This window comes from Hylobates moloch, unplaced genomic scaffold, assembly GCF_009828535.3.
Source record: "Hylobates moloch isolate HMO894 unplaced genomic scaffold, HMol_V3 SCAFFOLD_11, whole genome shotgun sequence".
In the NCBI taxonomy this organism is placed as follows: Eukaryota; Metazoa; Chordata; class Mammalia; order Primates; family Hylobatidae; genus Hylobates; species Hylobates moloch.
In genome coordinates, this window is record NW_026652286.1 from 47597250 (window position 1) to 47615465 (window position 18216).

At 50.4% G+C, this 18216-nt stretch overlaps 1 protein-coding gene across 1 annotated transcript in view; it reads right to left on the minus strand.

Annotated features, from left to right (window-relative positions):
* Positions 1 to 4333: 4333 nt before the first annotated feature.
* MAP6 (microtubule associated protein 6) overlaps positions 4334 to 18216 on the minus strand; it is a 78372-nt gene continuing 64489 nt past the window's right edge. The window contains exon 4 of the mRNA XM_032166957.2: positions 4334 to 5603. Within this exon, the coding sequence (XP_032022848.1) occupies positions 4478 to 5603 (1126 nt within the window). The 3' untranslated portion in view covers positions 4334 to 4477. The remainder of the gene's footprint in view (positions 5604 to 18216) is intronic.

An 18216-nucleotide genomic window follows, 5' to 3' on the forward strand; every position in this document is an offset into this window, starting at 1 on the left:
CAACCTGGGCAGGCTTTGGGAGCTCCCCAGCCAAGCCCTAGGGAGAGGGAGATAGGCTGCCAGCACCCCTTGGCTTGGGCTCAGGGAAGCCATAGTGATTCTTCTCAGGATGGCCTGAGCCTCCTGGAATTGTGATAAGCCCCAAAGACAGGATGAGGCTCCAGGAAAATGACTAATATCAGATTTCCTGTCAACCCTGGCAACGAGAGAAGGGGGCTCCCAGTCTAGTTAATGAGATTTACCAAAATAAAGACGTGGCATTTCTTACACCTGAGTGCCATGCTGTGATTTATAGACTGAATCACAAATTGTGAGATGGGTGAGGTAAGAGGGGGTAGCCATAGAGATAGTGAAAAGTGGGCAAATTTGCTATTTAGCAGGAAGGCCAGGCAGGTCTTACTGATAGTTTGGAAGCGGAGGGTCGGAGACTGGTACTAAAAAGGATTTCCCGGTTTCTGGCTGAGAACTGGGTCAACCCGAGTGCATTCCCACCTACTTCCTCTAGACCATCCATCCACCCAGCGGCACAGACTCCCGAAAGTGTCGCTCCAGTCCGAGTTGGCTCCTGTCCCTTGTCCACATAGACCGTCTCCCTGCTCCCCCAATATGGCACAAGGTGCCCAGGCCGTGCGGGGCGTCGGCAGGTATCACGGGTGGGGTCCATTGTGCGAGGACTAACATCGCGGCCTTTCCCCAGACCAGCCACCGGGGGCTCCAGCGAGGCCTCGGCCCAGCTCCCGGAAAGGGTCCCTCAGCCAGGCCTTCTAGCGGCCCAAGGCGGGTAGGCGGAGCGCAGATACCGGGGCCTCTTCCGCCCACCCTCGCCAGGGCACTGTCCTTCCCACCGGCCCGATCCCGCGTCCCGAGGTCTCGCGGGGCCAGGCTGCACGGGCGGCGGAGCCCGGAGCTCGGGGCGGGGCCGGAGATGAGCCTGCAGGCGGGGCGCTGTGCGAGTGCGCGGGGCCGGGGGGCTGCTGTTTCCGAGCCGAGAGCCCTTGTAGCGGGGCTCTGTGGGCGGAGACGCCCTCCCGAGCCTGGGCATCTTTGGGGTGGTACTCTCGGGTCGGAGTTCCGCCGCCGGCCCATCCAGTTTCAGCGGGTCGCCTTTGCCCCTGGGCCGGGCGGGGAGCCTCCCATTCCAGAGACCCCCGACTCCCAGCCCCTCGCGGCGTAGGGGTGCCGTTTCTGCGGCGCTGCGGGGCCGTCCTCTCCCCTACCCGGGCGGCTGCAGCAGGGGCGCGGGAGCCCGCGGACTGCGGGGTTGCGGTCGCCCCTGCTTTGTGAGTTCCCGCCGCGGGGAGGAAGAAGGAGAGGAGAGAGGAGGGAGAGGTGGGGACGGGGACGCCGCGGGAGACTGGGAAGCGGCTGCCGCAGGGAGGAGCTAGGCCTCGAGTGAAGCCTGCTTATAAGGAGGCTCGGGTGCGCCCCCGCCCTCCCTGCCCCACCCCAAGATGGGGACCCAGGAGAGTCGGGTGCGTCCCGCCCTCCCTGCCCCACCCCAAGATGGGGACCCAGAGCCCCTCCTCCCGCTCTGGGCCTTCTTTCTGGGTAGTGGAGGGCTGGACTGGACTGAGCTGGGAAGGCCTGCAGCTCAGAGGCGCTGCTCTCTACGTCAGGACCGGCTTGCAAATGAAGATGTTGAGGGGCCGGCTCTGGGCTCACAGCAGAAGCCGCCAGATCTAGCGGCCACCCCTCAGTCCTCATCTGCACCGGCCCTCCCCGCTTTCGACCCGGCCTCGCTGTCTCCTGATTGAATCACTCCGGGCACCACAGGCCCCTGGTTCCTCCTTACAGCCAGCCCCTCTCAACTTTTTCTGGGCGATTCTCTTCTGACCTCTTAAGTCCTCAACGCTTGGAACTGGGCCCACATCTCTTTCCATTCTGACACTCTCTGAGGGAGCGCAGCGTCCTTCATGTGGGGCTTGTGACCATCCTCCCCCCAGCCCCAGGGCAGCTGACTCCCAGGCCCTGTTTCCAGACGTCTCTTCAGAGGTCAAGCCTTGGTAGCCAGTGGCCTGGACATCTGCCCCCGGGTGTCTCAGAGGCCCTCAGGGAAACCTTGTTCTGCTTATCAGAGATGGCACCATGGTTTGCTTGGCCTGTGGAAACGTGTGTGTCGTGGGACCTGGTGTGTGGGTCGGAGGAAGGACTGGGAGGAGGAGGAAGGTGTCCACATGCAATTTTTTTTTTGAGACTGAGTCTCGTTCTATCGCCCAGGCTGGAGTGCAGTGGCTAGATCTCAGCTCACTGCAATCTCTGCCTCCCAGGTTCAAGCGATTCTCATGCCTTAGCCTCCCAAGTAGCTGGGATTACAGGTGCCTGCTACTACACCCAGCTAATTTTTGTATATTTAGCAGAGACGGGGTTTCACCATGTTGGCCAGGCTGGTCTTGAACTCTTGACCTCAAATAATCCACCCACCTCGGCCTCCCAAAGTCCTGGGATTACAGCCGTGAGCCATCGAGCCCGACCTTCACATGCAATTCTTTAGCCTCAATGTGGCCTTGTCTTATCTTCAGGTTTCTGACTATTGGAGCTCATATGGCAGCAAGCTCTGAGGGCTACTTTTGTGTTGGGCCAAAAAAAGCCAACCTCACTGTGAAGAAACGTCTCTCTCTCTCTCTTTCTCTCTCTCTGTTTGTGTGTGTGTAGACAAAACCCTAGTGCTGTTGGGAACGGGGTGAGGAGGCAGGCTTGGGGCCAGTTGGATGGGGAAGGCTTGCTTAGAAAACTAGACTATTTGGGTGTCCTCCATACTGTACTTCCTCTGATGATTTTCCTGTAAGAACTGAGCTGAGCTCCTTTGAAAGGGGTAGCAGTATTCCTTGGGAGCCAGCTTTGGTGGGGGCAACTGGTGGAGCCTCCACCCTAGCTCCTTGGGGGCTCTGGGCTTTGAAAGGGAGGCTGTAATACGGCCTTGCGGCCCATGCCAGTGGCATCCCGGCCGGACCCATCTTTGACTGAGGCTGAGCCCCAGGCCTGCTGGCAGCTCCCAGCCATCCTCCCCACAGCCTGGCTGTGGCTGTTCCTCGGCCTGCCAGCCCCACAATCACAGCCCACAGGACGCACCCCCACTCCCTCCCTGATTTCCTGGAATTCAGAAAATGGATCACCCCTGCCTCGTCCTAGTTTTCCACCCCAGAGAACTGTGATACCCTTGGTCAAGTCCTCATGCAAACCAGATTCCTTTCATTCAAGGACTTCCAGAGGGAGCGTTACCCAGTCCTCAGCCACACCCATGCCGCCCTGTCTGCCCTGTCTGGACTGCCTAGACTCCATGAGAACTCCACAGCCACTTTCTCTGGAAAGCCTTCCTGGCCGCCTGCGCCAGGTGTTCTCTCTTCACTGGCCTCTCAAAGCCAGGTCTTGACTTGTCCTAGGGCCTCATCCCATACCACGTTTTATTGTCATAATATTCTTTCCCATAGTGACCCCAGTGCTCAGCACTGAGCCTGGCACAAAGTGCATGCTAAGGACAAGCTTGCTGCACGGAGAAATGAATGGGGACTTCAGATATATATATACACACATATGCTTTTTTTTTTTTTTTGAGACCGAGTCTCACTCTGTCACCCAGGCTGGAGCCAGGCTAGAGTGCAGTGGCACAATCTCGGCTCATTGCAACCTCTGCATCCCAGGTTCAAGTGATTCTCCTGCCTCAGCCTCCTGAGTAGCTGGGTTTACAGGTGCCTGCCACCGCACCCGGCTAATTTTTCTATTTTTAGTAGAGACAGGGTTTTACCATGTTGGCCGGGCTGGTCTCCAACTCCTGACCTCAGGTGATCCACCCACCTAAGCCTCCCGAAGTGCTGGGATTACAGGCGTGAGCCACTGTGCTTGGCTCTAGGTATATTTTTTAGAAGCTTTTGGTTGAGCTGTCATGGATATTGAATGAGGATTAACAGATGTTAGGCTATACAGTGTCCTGAGACTTACGATCAGAGGCTTGGTTTCCTCAAGAAGTTTGACCCCTGGATGAGCTTTAAGGCTGAGCTCTTGGCAAACAACTGCCATCCAGAATTCCCCTGTGCCAGGTGGGTCCCTGCTCCTGTTTCATCTGCAGGCTTCAACTCAGCTACCCAGGGCTCAGCCTGCTGGGATTTGGCACCTCTTGTGAGGCTGTCATGGTATCTGACCCTTGCCTTATCCTGCCCACCTCCGTGATGGGGTCCTGTTTCAATCTAGCATCGCCCACCCACTCCCATCTCATGCTGACAACTCACAGGAACTGGTGCTTCTCGGACCCCTCTGGTCCAGATGGGTGAATGCAGAGCCTGACAGGCCCACCTATACACACGTATGCAACCCTGCCCAACAGAGACAGAGAGAAACATTGCTGAGCCAGAGGGACCATTTTTATTAGATTCCAGCAAGACTACTGTACATGTTTCATGCAGATTAAATATGTGTCTTCACTGCCCCTGGGAGGGGAGCACTCTCACTGTCAGCTCCTTCATTGGTGTGTCAAGGGGTGAGGTCAAGGGGAGCTCTCAATATATTCCGTATGGGGGGCAGTTGGGATCATGACTCGGGGTAGAGGTGAGACAGTAGGTAGCTGAGGGTCCCTAGGACCTTGAGTCTTCAGAGGTTCAGGGACTGCAGGACCTTGGTCCTTTGCTGGTGCTGGCACCAGAGGATCTTGATCCTTCAGAGGCACTGGGACTTTAGGAACTTGATTCTTCAGAGGTTCAGGGACTATAGGACCTTGATTCTTTGGAGGCTGTAGGACTGTGGGGCCTTGATCCTTGACTAGTACTGGGAGAATGGGGTCTTGATTCTTCACGGACTCAGGGACCACAGGACCTTGATTCTTTACAGGTGCCACAACTGCAGAATCGTGAACCTTTGCATGCTCTGGGACTACAACATCTTGATCCTTGACTGGCCCTGAGACCACTAAACCTTGATTCTTTACAGGCTCAGAGACCATGGAACCTTGATTCTTTATGGGTGCTGTGGCCATGGCACTTTCATCCTTTGGATGCTCTGGGACCATGGGACCTTGATCCTTGATAGGTGCTGAGACCATGGGACTTTCATCCTTGACAGGTGCTGGGACTATGGGACCTTCATCCTTGACAGGTGCTGGGACTATGGGACCTTCATCCTTGACAGGTGCTGAGACCGTGGGACCTTGATCCTTGATAGATGCTGAGACCATGGGACCGTCATCCTTGACAGGTGCTGGGACCATAGGAGCTTGATTCTTCACAGGCTCAGGAATCCTAGGACCTTGATCCTTTAGAGACTCTGGTACCACAGAGCCTTGATCCTTAACTTTTGCTGGAACCATAGGACTTTGATTCTTTGGAGGAACTGGGACCGAAGGACCTTGGTCCTTGACTGGTGCTGAGGTAACAGGGCTTTCATTCTTTAAAGGCTCAGGGACCACGTGATCTTGATCCTTGACTGGTAACGGGATCGTGGGACCTAGATCCTTTGGAGGCCCTGGGACCACAGAACCTTGCTTCTTCAGAGGCTCTTGGACCATAGGACCTTGACCTTTCAGAAGGCCTGGGACCACAGAACCTTGATCCTTGTCTGGCTCTGTGGCTACAGGACCTTGATTCTTACTTGAATCACTGATGGGTTGAGCCAGGCTCCTGCAAAGGAGAGAGAGGTGATCACTGTGAGAGTAGAGCTCAGGCAGGGACAGGGCAGAGTACAGATTGCCTAATAAGTCTTGGCCTAGTGGAGCCTGGGCCGGGCAGCTCTTGCTGGAGAGCCAGGAGAATCTGATTTCTGTGTTCTTAGTACAGAATGTGGGCAGGGGTGGGGGGGGGGGGGGGGGGGGGGGGGGGCGGTGAGGGGAAGGCTCAGGAATCAGTCATTCAATGTGCTTGCCAATTGATTATAACCTGCACGTGGCACAGGGGGTGGCACCCTGGTGACAATGGCAGTACTGTAGCTGGTCTCGGAGTCATCCAGTAGGCATCCCAGCAGCCCGTCCACCCCACATTCCATCCAGGTCCCTACTTTTTCTTCTAGGATCATTGTGCCCATCCTGGGTGCCCCATCTCAGCTGCCCACCAGATGCCCCCACAGGCCAGGGTGCTCTTTTCTTGTTCTCAGGGCCTTCAAAGTTCTTTTGCCTCCTTGACTCCCTGACCCCCTTGTTAAGCGCTGGCTGCAGGAAGGGGCAAGGGGTCCATGGCATACCAGGAAAGGAAGCAGTGGGAATGCCCCTCTCTCCCTCTCCTGCAAGGGGAAAAGTATTTTATCACTGACATTGTATAGAATGAGCAGCATATGGTGATAATAAAAAGCAGGCTGGCTATTAGTTTTTTGTTATTTGTTTTTGTAGAGACGGGGTCTCACTACGTCACCTAGGCTGTTCTCCAGCTCCTGACCTCAAGTGATCCTCCCACCTCAGCCTCCTGAATAGCTGGACTACAGGTAGCTTTTAGCTTTATTGCTTTAAATTCTCCATAGACAGTGCGTCCTGTGATTGCCTGCACCACTCCCACTACCCCCAACCTTTGCTAGGTGACTCAATGGGACTCCGCTTTCAGGTAGGGATGAGGCCCTGATTCCCTCACTCCATTCCCACTTCTGGCTCTCTCTGCTCTCCTGAGACCCTTGCCCTCACCAACTTCAAGGCACCTGGGCTTATTTCCCTGCAGCCAAGAGTCCCAGTCTTTCATCAGAATCCTCAGGCACTTTTCCCTCGGCCTCACTGTGGCCGTCTGCCTCATCTCCTGGCCCACCCACACTATGGAGAGTGTGTGACAACACTAACACTCAAAGGCAAGCGTTGCCATGCTTAGACCGGGCCAGCCTGGAGCCCTCTAGTTTAGAGTGCACACTCCTTCCTTGCAGGCCACATTGGAAGTCGAGAGAGTGGCATTGCTCAGCAAGCATCACAGGCCCTTGCACACCTACAACACATCCAGCTTTCCAAATGGCTCCCTTTTATAGCTCATTTCAGCAACAGAGCAGCCCTGTGAAGCACACAGGAAGGATTTTATTACCCTTACTTGTCTGATGAAGAAAATGAGGTCATGAGAGGACAAGTGATGGGGAAAGCGAGGGGACCCCCATGGACTAGCATCTGGATCCTTCTGTTCCTGAAGCCTGTGCTCTTTCCCTTAGTGTGCCTGGCACATAGTAGGTGCTCAATGCAAGGTGGCTATTACTATTACTCTATTTATTGGGTATAATGATATTTACTCAGAAATCTATAATGATTAGAGGTCAGTACCTAGAGCATCTTATACTGTGGTATTATTGGGTAGTATTATGGTTGTTTTTCTATTTACTTAGAAGTAAAATTATGTGTATTTGGACTACTTTTATTCTTTTGTGTTGTCCTGATGCAGAAGCTTTTTACTGCATTTAGCATCCTGAGCCACCCAGGGACTGGTATTTCTCAGCAGAGTCCACGCAGCACAGGCAATCTCTCCATCCAGTTCCCCTGGCTGTCCCTGAGCATCACAGTGGAAGGGGCCAGGGCGGCTCTCTGGCTCAGCATGACATGGAACACAGCTGCTCTGGCCAGATGGACACAGCTGGCTGCTATCAGTAGGACCTTAGTGTTTGGGAAGAGAGCCAGGCAAGGCCGTGAGAAGCATGTGGAATCCAAAAGTGGCATTAAAATACCTCCAGTCACTGGTGGCTGGTCAGAGAGGAAAAAGAAAAACCGAATTCAGAATAGAGCCAAGCAGGAAATTGATTAGGTATATTCTCTTAGATTGTGAAGCGACCTGGGTGGTGTCCTCCCAACAGGGTGAGGAAGCTGAGAAGGGACAAAAGAAAAAAAGGGAGCTGAACTCCATCTCAGGGGCTTGGGCTGCAGAACCTATCCCAAGGGTAGGACATGGGCCTGGAGTCTCCTGCTGGCATGGAGGTCACAAAGAAGGCCAGCCCTGCAGCCTGGCCAGGAAGTACGTTTCCCTGGATATTTACAGTATTGGCTCCTGTGCCACGTACCAATTTCTGTTTAATGGGCTCTTCTGTTTAATGAGCCAGCTGTGAGCTAGCCTCAACTTTGCATGGATACATAACCCCATATTGCTTAGGTTAGAAAACTTTTTTCTTTAGTGGGTATCTTTAATCATGGGAAGGTTATAATTAAGATTAAAAATGATGAATTAAATCAAGTCCCCAATATTACTTTTTTTATATTAAGAAAAACCCTGTAATCCCAGCACTTTGGGAGGCCGAGGCAGATGGATCACTTGAGGTCAGGAGTTCGAGATCACCCTGGGTAACATGGTGAAACCCCATCTCTACTAAAAATGCAAAAATTAGCTGGGTGTGGTGGCAGGCGCCTGTAGTCTCAGCTATTCAGGAGGTTGAGGTGGGAGAATCGTTTTAGCCCAGGAGGTGGAGGTGAGAGTGAGCTGAGATCACACCACTGCACTCTAACCTGGGTGACACAGTGAGACACTGGCTCCAGGAAAAAAAGAAAAAAAGTTTAGGAAAAATATGCATAGATTTAGTTCAAAGGTATTTGTAATGTTTAAGATAATTTAGCATATTAGAATGTCTAACAGATTAGCTTTGTAATCCCAACATAAAATGTGTAATGGAATAATTCAATTAGATGTATAACCTAAAGCTGAAAGATATGACAGTTTTACACATTTTTAAATGATGATGGACCTTTTATGACAAGCCAATGGTCACCATATTTTTAATCTTAATTTATTTAAAGTTATTTATAATTTAATTTATATTTAGGGTAATTGAATTAAGCTATAACATCCTCCTTAAAAGAGATTGTTACATTTTACTAATTTTATTTTTGTTACTTTTTATTAAGCATTCATCTTTAAAATCCAAGCAGCCTGGACAGTTTTTTATGCACGAAACTGCACCCAAGGGCACCATGAAATCCTCACTGACACTGACTGGTCCTCACGTGGTTCCAGTTGCCTGCCAGTCTCCCATCTGTAAAGTGCCCTACCTCCTCCAGTGAGGCTGGTATGAATGAGGCAAAGCCACCCCCTCAGGGTGGAAGCTGGTTCGTGGCTTGAGGAGCAGAAGCAGGCTGCATTCAGCCCACTCAGGCCACAGGCCAGCTGTCCTTGGGCACGGCCCAACTTGCACAACCAAATCTGGTGCCCTGGGTCAGCAGCACAAGTTCTCAAGACAGCATATGCCACAGGTGCCTTCTCCCAGCCTGTGCACCCTGAAAGCACTAACCTCTCAGAAAATATAACGACCTGCTGGGATGACCTTGGTTTCTGTGCTACTTATTGCCTGAAAGGTCTTGGGCAATTATTTAACCACAATAGACCTCAGTTTCCCCATCTGTCAAGTGGGGATAATGATATAAATGTCAGGGATTATTACAACAGAAAATTTTGCTAGAGGGGTGTCTGGAATAATAATTCTTGATATTTTCAGAGTGCTTGCATAGTGCACGAATAAGTCCACTTCTGTAATAACTGTGACAGCAATTTACTAAAATGCTCATGCGTCTGTTGCCTTATGTCATTCAACCCTCACAGCAGTCCTGGGGGAACCCCATTTTCCCTGCATCATCCTCTCATGCTGTTTTACACACTGCCAGCCCAGGCTGTATCTTTGTTTCTGCTTCACCCACTTTTCTTTGTCAAGGCCCTGCCTGTCCTTGAGGGCTCGGCTCAGCTCCCACCTCCTCCCTGGTCTTCCTGCCTGTGTCTCTCCAGATTAGTTTCGTTTGCATCCCTGCTTCAGCACCATCTCACAGTCTCTCTCCACTTTCTCACATATCCCCACTGCAGGCCAGGCTCCCCTGCTAGACAGTGAGCGCCCTGAAGACAGGGGCCAACCTCACTGCCTGCAGCCCCAATGCCCAGCACAGTATCTGAAACAAAGAAGGCAAAATGGAAAGTTTTAAAAGTTATTGTTGCTGAAAGCTGGTTCACCCTCTATTCCTTAGCCCCTGCCAGAAACTCAGATTCATCCTTGATATCTCCCTCTCCCTCAAAGCCGTCACCCCATCCATCAGGTCCCATTGATTTCATCTCCTAACATTTATCTCTTGAATATTCCCACTTCTTTCCCTCCCTCCCTTCCCCTACTACCTGCTATGCCATCATCTACCTGGACCACTGTCACAGCCTCCTAACTGCTGTCTCCTGTTCCATGTATTCTTGCTCTCCTCCGATCCATTCTTCATACAGAAACCAGAACGATCTTTTAAGAGCGCAAACCCTATCTTGTCCCTTCCTTGCTCACAACCCTTCAATACCTTCTCCTTGTACCAAGAATAAAGACGAAAATCTGTTGCACAGCCCCACCTAGCTGGCCAATCTACCCGCTTCCTTGCCCCTTCATCCCTCTCCTTCCTGCCTTTCCTGGCTCTCTGTGCCCAGCATTCTGTTCCTTCAACACGCCCTGCTCCTTCCAATTTTACAGCTTTTGCACATGCAGCTGTCTGCTCCTGGAATATTCTCTTGTTCCCTCTTCACCTGGCTAGTGTTTACTGAGCTGTCATCTCTCAGCTCACTGAAGCACTGCCCTGGGAAGCCTTCCCTGACCCCACAGTCATGGCCAGCCCCCTGCTACAGGCTCTCCTAGTCCCTGGCACTTGCTTTCCTCTCTTATCTCAGCTAATTCCTTGTATTCTTTTGGATTAATGTTTCTCCCACTAGACTGAAGTGTCCAGAGGGTAGGGACCATGTCAGTTTTGCACATCATTGTATCCTCTGTACCTTAAATGAACAGTACCTGAGCCCAGGTGGGTTCTGACTTAATACTTGAGTGAACGAATAAACAAGAAACTGTTCTGTGCCAGGCTCTGTCCTATTTGAAAAACTTAATGTTCCAAGGTTATATGAGACATCTTGTCTTAGACACTTCATTTTCTATTCTTCTTCCTGTTTCCATGGAGACAAGGCAATGCCTCCTGAGTGCACACACACTGACATTGGATCCATACTTTCCAGAGTCTAGCAGCAGGATTACTGAGCCCTGCCCTCCACTGGATGGTGAAAGGACTTCACTCCCTCCCACTGATTCCTGCCCTTGCACACAATTCCACTCCTATAGTCCATCCACATGGTTTTTTTCTTCCCAGATTGTCTCCTGTTGCACCATCAAAGCAGCCAACAGCTGTGGCAATGCTCCTGGCATAGGGCTCCATTCAGAAAGCGGAGAGCCTATGGACCCTGTCCTTGAATCCCTTGCCTTCCAGGGGAAGTGTGGGAGTGTGGGGCACTGTGGAAAAGCCTTGAGGAAGAAAGAAACTGAGCAATAACTATGGGCCAGGCTTGGTGCCAGACATTTTAACATATATTATTTCTCATGATGTAAACAGCAACCTGCTAAAAAGACAGTGCATCGACTGGGCTTGAGGCCAGAAGAGCTGGGTTTGAATGTGAATTCAACCCCTTCCTAGCCATAGGATGGCATCAGGGCACACATCTCCAGGCCTCAGTTTCCTTATCTATAAAAGGAAGATTAGAAGGTCCACCTTCTAGGGAGGATTAGCTTATGTGAATGCTCATGGTATGGCCCCTGGAATACAAGTGATGTTTAGCAAATGTTAATTCCAAAGGGGGGGTTGGTGATCTGGTCCATTTGTCTTGCTCCACAGATGGAAACTTGGCCCAGAATGGACAAGTGACTCTCCAGGTCCAGGACTAAAACATGGGCCTCTCAACATCTCAGCAGGCAGGTGGAAGAGATGGAGCAAACTCACTTGGAGCAAAGATGGGCAGGAGGGGAACAGCGAAGCCCAGACCAGCGGCACCACAGGGCCCCTGGCGGAACATGGACAGAGACAGTGTGATTCCAGGGCTCTGTTCCCTCACTGCTGCCTCCGTGGGCCCCGTACATGTGCTCATGATTCTTAGACACAAACAAAGCTCCTAACACAGTGATGGAAATGCAGCCGCCAAGGGGGATTGCCAAGGAAACCATCTTTGAAAGGCTCATTATTCTTATGAAGAATCTGCAGGAGACAGTTCTCAAAACAACTCTCGCTCCGCCTCTCTCCTCAACAGGACTCTGTGGGAGCGTCTCTTTTAGTAATTATCCTGTTGTTTGGTAATTATCTGCCTCTCCTGCTAGCCTGTGGGACTGTGCTTTCTTCGTCTTTGCATCATGAGTATCTAGCACAGGGTCTGGCTCATTGTAGTACCTGGCAGATATTGGTGGGAAAAACACATGGCTGGTGTAGCTTCTCTTTATTCATTTTTAATTTTTTTCTCTTTTATCCATTCACTGAACAAATCTACTGAGACCCTGCTCCGTGTCAGGCCCTCACTGGGGACACAGAAGTGAATGACAGCCAAGCCCCGACTTGGGGGAAGGAGCTCCTAGAGTGAGGCAGGAGACAGACCTGTAAACACACACCACAAACATGATGCCACCACCTGGGTACAGGCACCACTTCCAAGCTGGGCCCTAAGCCTTATCGGCCTGTGTCTCTTCAAACTAGAGAGGCTCAAAGGTCTTATTAGGGGCCAAGCTGTCACTTTGTTGGAGAAGTCTTCCCTCTCTATTCCATAAAAGCACAACTCCACAAGCCAAATCAAAGGTGCCCAGGGCTGGAAGCCGTGGGTCTCCTGAGCCTCTGCTGCAATCTCCCTGGCAGGTGGCTGCCCAGCTGCTGCTCACACTGCCTGGGGTGGGCTGCACATGCCCGGTGAGGAAGCCTCCTCCTCAGTGGCCACTGGTTAGACCTGAGCAGAAGCTTGCATTGCAGTCAGCTCCACTCCTTCCTATCTCTGCACTGATCCCTGTTTTGCACTCCGGGGCCACCCTTCTAGTGAATGCCCTGCTGGCTGCGCCAGGACAGTCTTTCAGGTATTTGAAAGGGGCAGCAATTGGGTCTGTATCCCTGGCTTCTCCAGTAACACATGCCCCACAACAGTTCAGACTTGGTTCACAGAACCCTCACAATGATCAGCCCAAGCAGCTCTAGCTTTATCAGTGCTGGCTGCCCAAATACCACCCCTCGCCATCCACTTAGCAACGTGACTGAAGAATCTTCCTCAGTGAAAAAACCGCTGAGCCTCTACTTCCTTTTTCTGTGTTCCCACAGTGCCCCCACCCCCACCCCCACCCCCACCTTGGCAGCAGCCCCTATCAGATCAGCTTCAATAGTTTGGTATCTGCCTGTCTAGACTGGGCACTTTCAGGCCAGGGACCATGCCTACTTCATCTTTCTTTCCCTCTCTCCCTCTCCTCCTCTGCTCTCTCTCTTCCCTGCCTCTTGCCTCCTTCTGTACTTCCACAAACATTTACTAAATGCCTACTATGTGCCAGGCCATAGGGATCACTAGCATAGGGTTGGCACATGGTAGGAGGCCTACTTTCTCAATGAAGAGTTTTAAAATAGCTCATACAAGATCAAATTCTAACAACCACATTTACATGACATAAACATGTTTTCCTATTTTTAACTTAGCACCTTTTTTGTCCCTCCCAATGATAACATCTCTTTAAGGTTTCTGAGATAACTTTACATACAAGGCATTTGATTCTCACAACAATGGTGTCAGCCAGGCAGACAGAAAGCCCTCTCCTCACCTTCCAGAAGCGAAAACGCGGTGCAGAAAGTGGAAGTAAGTTGCCCAAAGTCACGTAGTGAGTTCGGGCAAAGTCAGGACCTCAATGGAGGAGCTCGTTCCTCTCTATAATATCCCTCCTGGTGGAATATACAGATGTAGAGATTCCAAATTTGTCTGCAGATGCCTGGACTGGGCTCGGCTTGAGATGACTCTGACTGGTTCTGGCTGGAGCCAACGACTTCTGCAGGTTCCAGCTCAGAGCTCCCAACTGCATCTCCTTAGAGAGTGGCCCCTCTGGGCCCAGGCCCCCCAAAACCTGGCTGGCTACTCCCACTGCACAACGCCCCCTATCTGCCGCGTTTACTTCCTAGCATTCAGCCCACCCTGAAAAAGAAGGCCTTAGCCCCAGAAAGCAGTGGCATCCTGCCTAAGAGTGCCCATCCACATTCACACCTGGAAGCCCTACCTGTGCAGCTGCCAATCAGTCTACCAGCCTAGGGCCACAATGAGTCCACCAGATGTGGCTCATCACACAGAAACACCAGCTAGGACCACAGTTAGGAGAAATGCTGCCTCCACAAGACTTAATTCTAGGTCAGGGGTGGAGGGAGTGAACTGCATAGCTCAAACTCAGCATCTGTGACCTTCTTGTGACTCATTTTCCATAGACGAGAATATGGAGAGTCATTGAACGTTTCAGGGCAAGCGAGGGACAGAGGAGGAGGCTGCTGTTTCAGGGGATGCACATCTCCACAACAGGAATCCTACAGATAGTCCCTAGTGCTGGACAAGGAATGGGTTTTAGGGTCACCCAAACCTGGGTTCACATCCTGGCTCACCACTTACAAGTTGTGTGACTTTGTTCCTTAATCACTGAGTTCTGATTTCTTTATCTGTAAATGGGAATGACACCTGCAGATTCTAACCTTACTGTGAGGATTAAATGAGACGAAGTGTGTAAAGGCCAAGTAAAGGTTCATTCCCTCCCCCTAGGCTGTGGCAACTCTGCATTTTACAAAAGTCGAATCAAGATCTGGGGCGAGTTCCCAGTTCAGGTCTTTCCCTGCCACTCTGGGTTCCCTCCAGGCAGACATGTTCTTCTGAAATACAGGGAAATGGTTGCACTTAGGTGGGTAAGTGGCTAGGTGGTTATGTTTTCTTTGTGGTTATTTACCTATTTATTTTTGCCATTGTTAAATACTTTTTCTAGATTTGGCCTGCTAAGGAGAACTAAATAAATTTCCAATTGTATGAGAAATATTTTTAAAGGCATTCTCGATTGTTTTAGCACCAAGAAGGCAAAGTCAAAGGCACAGTAGATTGTCCCAGTGGGCTGCCAGGAATCTAATAATTCTGCTAATGACCCTTTTTAAAATGTAAAGTGTTGGACCAAGGCAGCGCTCAATTCTTGTCTAACACTATGCTCCTGGGAACTTGCAAATCATCATTGTCTTCCCCCAACCCCCATCTAAAGCAAAGGATCGGATCTTGAGCAATTAATCAAAATTGGTTTCCTGTGTCCAGAGGGGATCACTCCAAATGAATGTGGAATTGCAGAGATGGATCTGCACCAGCTGATTTATAGGGTGTGCTTAGAGAGCAAGGGCCAGATGAAAGACTGGGGGACAGGAAGAGGCAGCAAGAGCCAACACTAGATGGCCTTAATCTCAGGCCATTGTGTGGCAGAAGGAGTGGATTCACCTTGTGTAGCTCCAGCTGCCATACTGTTGGGGACCAGGGGCAGTAATTAACTGGGAAGCTGTGGTCAGCAAAACTACCCATAACATGAGCTATTGGCGAGGGCACTGCACATTCCAGTTTGCAGAGGACTTTTGCATGCCTCCCCATGGGGCCCTCACCGCAGGCCTGGGAATCAGGTATCCCTTGCTTTCAGAGCTCTTGCCACCTGCTATTCTGAACTCTGGAAACAAACAGGTTGAAATAAATAAAATTATCCCTTGCTGGCCAAATTCTTACTTCCTGAATTTGGGAACCAAATATATTCGAAGAGTGATGGATATTTGTATTATTGTTGTCTATTGGAGGCTTAAAGAAATTAAGAGACTCAGTTAAGGTCACACAGCTAGTAAATAGTAGAGCTTGGATTTAGAACCAGGCCTGGTGGTTATAATCCTTACTTGGAATTAGACATGCCTGTGAAATGTGTGATGGTGGGGAGGGTCCTGTCACCCTAGAGTTAGGAGCCCTGAACTGAGCAGGGAGTGAGATTGGCCAACCTCTTAGATTACCCTGTAACCAAGGGCCCATGATTTTATGCAATCAAGACTGTTTAGAAAAAGTGGCTGTCTAAAGTACAGAGGTATGCAGGCCTGAACAGAGGCCAGCCAGTATAAAACCAACCATTGACTGCTCTCTGGTCTGCAGTTGCTGTGACCTCTCACAAAACTGCCCCTTTCATGGGAGCAGAGACAGTTATTAGTCAGAGAAGAGCCTTGTGGAAGCACCATGGTGAATGTGGAGGCAGATAGTGAACCTTATCATTCATTCACTAACTCATTCTTCATTCAATGAGCACTTTACAAGACACTCTCTATGGTAGGCTTTGGGCCAGAAGCTAGGGCTACAAAGGTGAACAGAGAGACCTGGCCCTTGCCTTGGGGGAGCACAGTCTAGTAAAGGGGATACACACATGAGCGGATGACACAGTACATGTGGCAAGTTCCATCATGAAGACACACAGGGAGCAGCTTACCCAGCTTGGGAGATGCGGGAAAGGCTTCCTGGAGCTGTCCCCTGAGCGGAGTCTTGAAGGATGAGTTAGCCAGGTGGAGAAGCAGGAGAAGGGCATTCCAGGCAGGTGGGCAGCGAGGGTAAAGGCATGGAGGTGAGAAGCAGCATGGTGCACCGAGGGAACAAGAAGCTTCTGCGCCACGAGGAGCCCACGGATGGTTTAAAGCACGGGGTGACATGGTCAGATTTGCATAAAGATCCCTCTAGCAGCTTAAACCAGTAGCAAGCAGTGGCAGTAACTTTTAAATCTCAGCATCTGAAGCTCTCTTGGCCCCAGATAAGAGTTCTGGGGCCATCTGTCGAGATCACTATATACAATGCCAGGTTAACAAGTAACTGAGGCCCATTACACGAGGACAAGGGACAGAAATTTAAGCTCAATTCCACTGGCTGAAATAAAATGCTCAAAATGGCAGTCTCAGATCCAATACTCATATACTGCAGATAATAATGGATACCAGTTTTATCTTGCTACCTCCAGGACTGAGTATATTTCTTGTGAATGAAGAATCTGCTGGACCATTCTGCATTTAGTAACCTACATTGCAGTCACCCAGGCAAGCTAGTACCAGAAGGAGAAAAACTGTGTATTGGCTGTGATAATTGGTCAGTACAGCCAGGACGTCTGAGCCAGATGTATATAGATGTGACCCCATTCTTATTTTCCCTCAGTATGTATCCGGGTCCCAAGATTTAAAGAGGGTACTAGGCAAGCTTGCTGGGGGACCTGGAATGGCCCAGCCAGAGTGTGGCACTGTGGGATATGGGCTTAGTTTTTATTGGGGGTCCCACTTGTCTGAAACCTGATTCTTTTCAGGCCAGCTGAGCCTCCTTCAGGTGAGAGGGATAGACAGCAGGCTATGGAGCTGGAAGCCTGGATTCCAGGGCTTCCTCCATCTTCCAAGCCTGACCAAGCTGGCAGGTGCCCCCTCCTCTTTGAGCTTCCCTTTCTCCTCTGTTACATGGGGCCAACACCTGCCCCATAACATTGGGAGGGTTTAGTGGAATGGCACAGAAAGAAATGCTTCGTAAGCAACGCATACATATAAATTGTTAGAATATTACCATTTAGGTCTGTGGACTCAAGGTAATTCAATAGCTGTAATTCTTTAAAAGCAATCTTCTTAAGAATGTTTGCCTCAATCAACTTTGTGTATTACTAACAGCTAAGTATGTATCTGTCAGAAAGTGGACAAGTACTTTCAAGTACTCTAAAGGGAGGGGAAGGGCGTGAAGTGACATGTTTAGTGTCCTCCAGGGGTTCCCTACAGCCCTCATGTCATTTCATCCTCACTCTGCTCCTCTGAGGGGGGTATTAGTGTCCCCATTTTCAGAGGAGGACACTAATGCTCCAGGAGGTTAGTGAGAGACACAGCGTTGCACGGCAGCACTGATTTCCCTCACAAACCTTGTAAACGCCTAAGTGCACTGTCCATGTTAACCAGTATTCATAGGGTGAATAACACAATACACAATGGTGTTAATTCTAGTTCTCCCTGTTGTAAGAATTCTAGGATGGTCTAGGTGTTATGAGGATATATACATCAAATGGCAGTGGGGTGGAAGTGGGGGTTGAAACACATGCCTGGTTCTGTGAGAGTGGAGTTTGGGCTCTCTTTGTTTGAAATAGCTGTCTTTCCTGTTTCAGTGGCCTTGGCTGCCCTAGCCACTTTCCTAGCCCTGCTGGTCTCAGGTGGTGCTAGGGGTGGAGCTTTGCTTTAACGCAGATGGTCCACAGGTTACATCCTGAGAGAAACTTCTGTACCTATGGTCCTGAAAATGTGAACTGCTTTGAGACATTTTAGCAGTAAAAGGAGCCTTAAACCACAATGACACACTAAAGGAGTTCGTAGCCTTTGTGAAATGGGACTTGACGCCCCTCAAATCTATGAGAAGCGGGTTTTAAATTCTTAAACCCTAGTGAAACAAAAGAGGGAAGAATTTCACGAATAACACACAAACTCTAAGGAAGAACTGAAATACATTTATAGCTAACTTAGCAACAATGACCTATTTT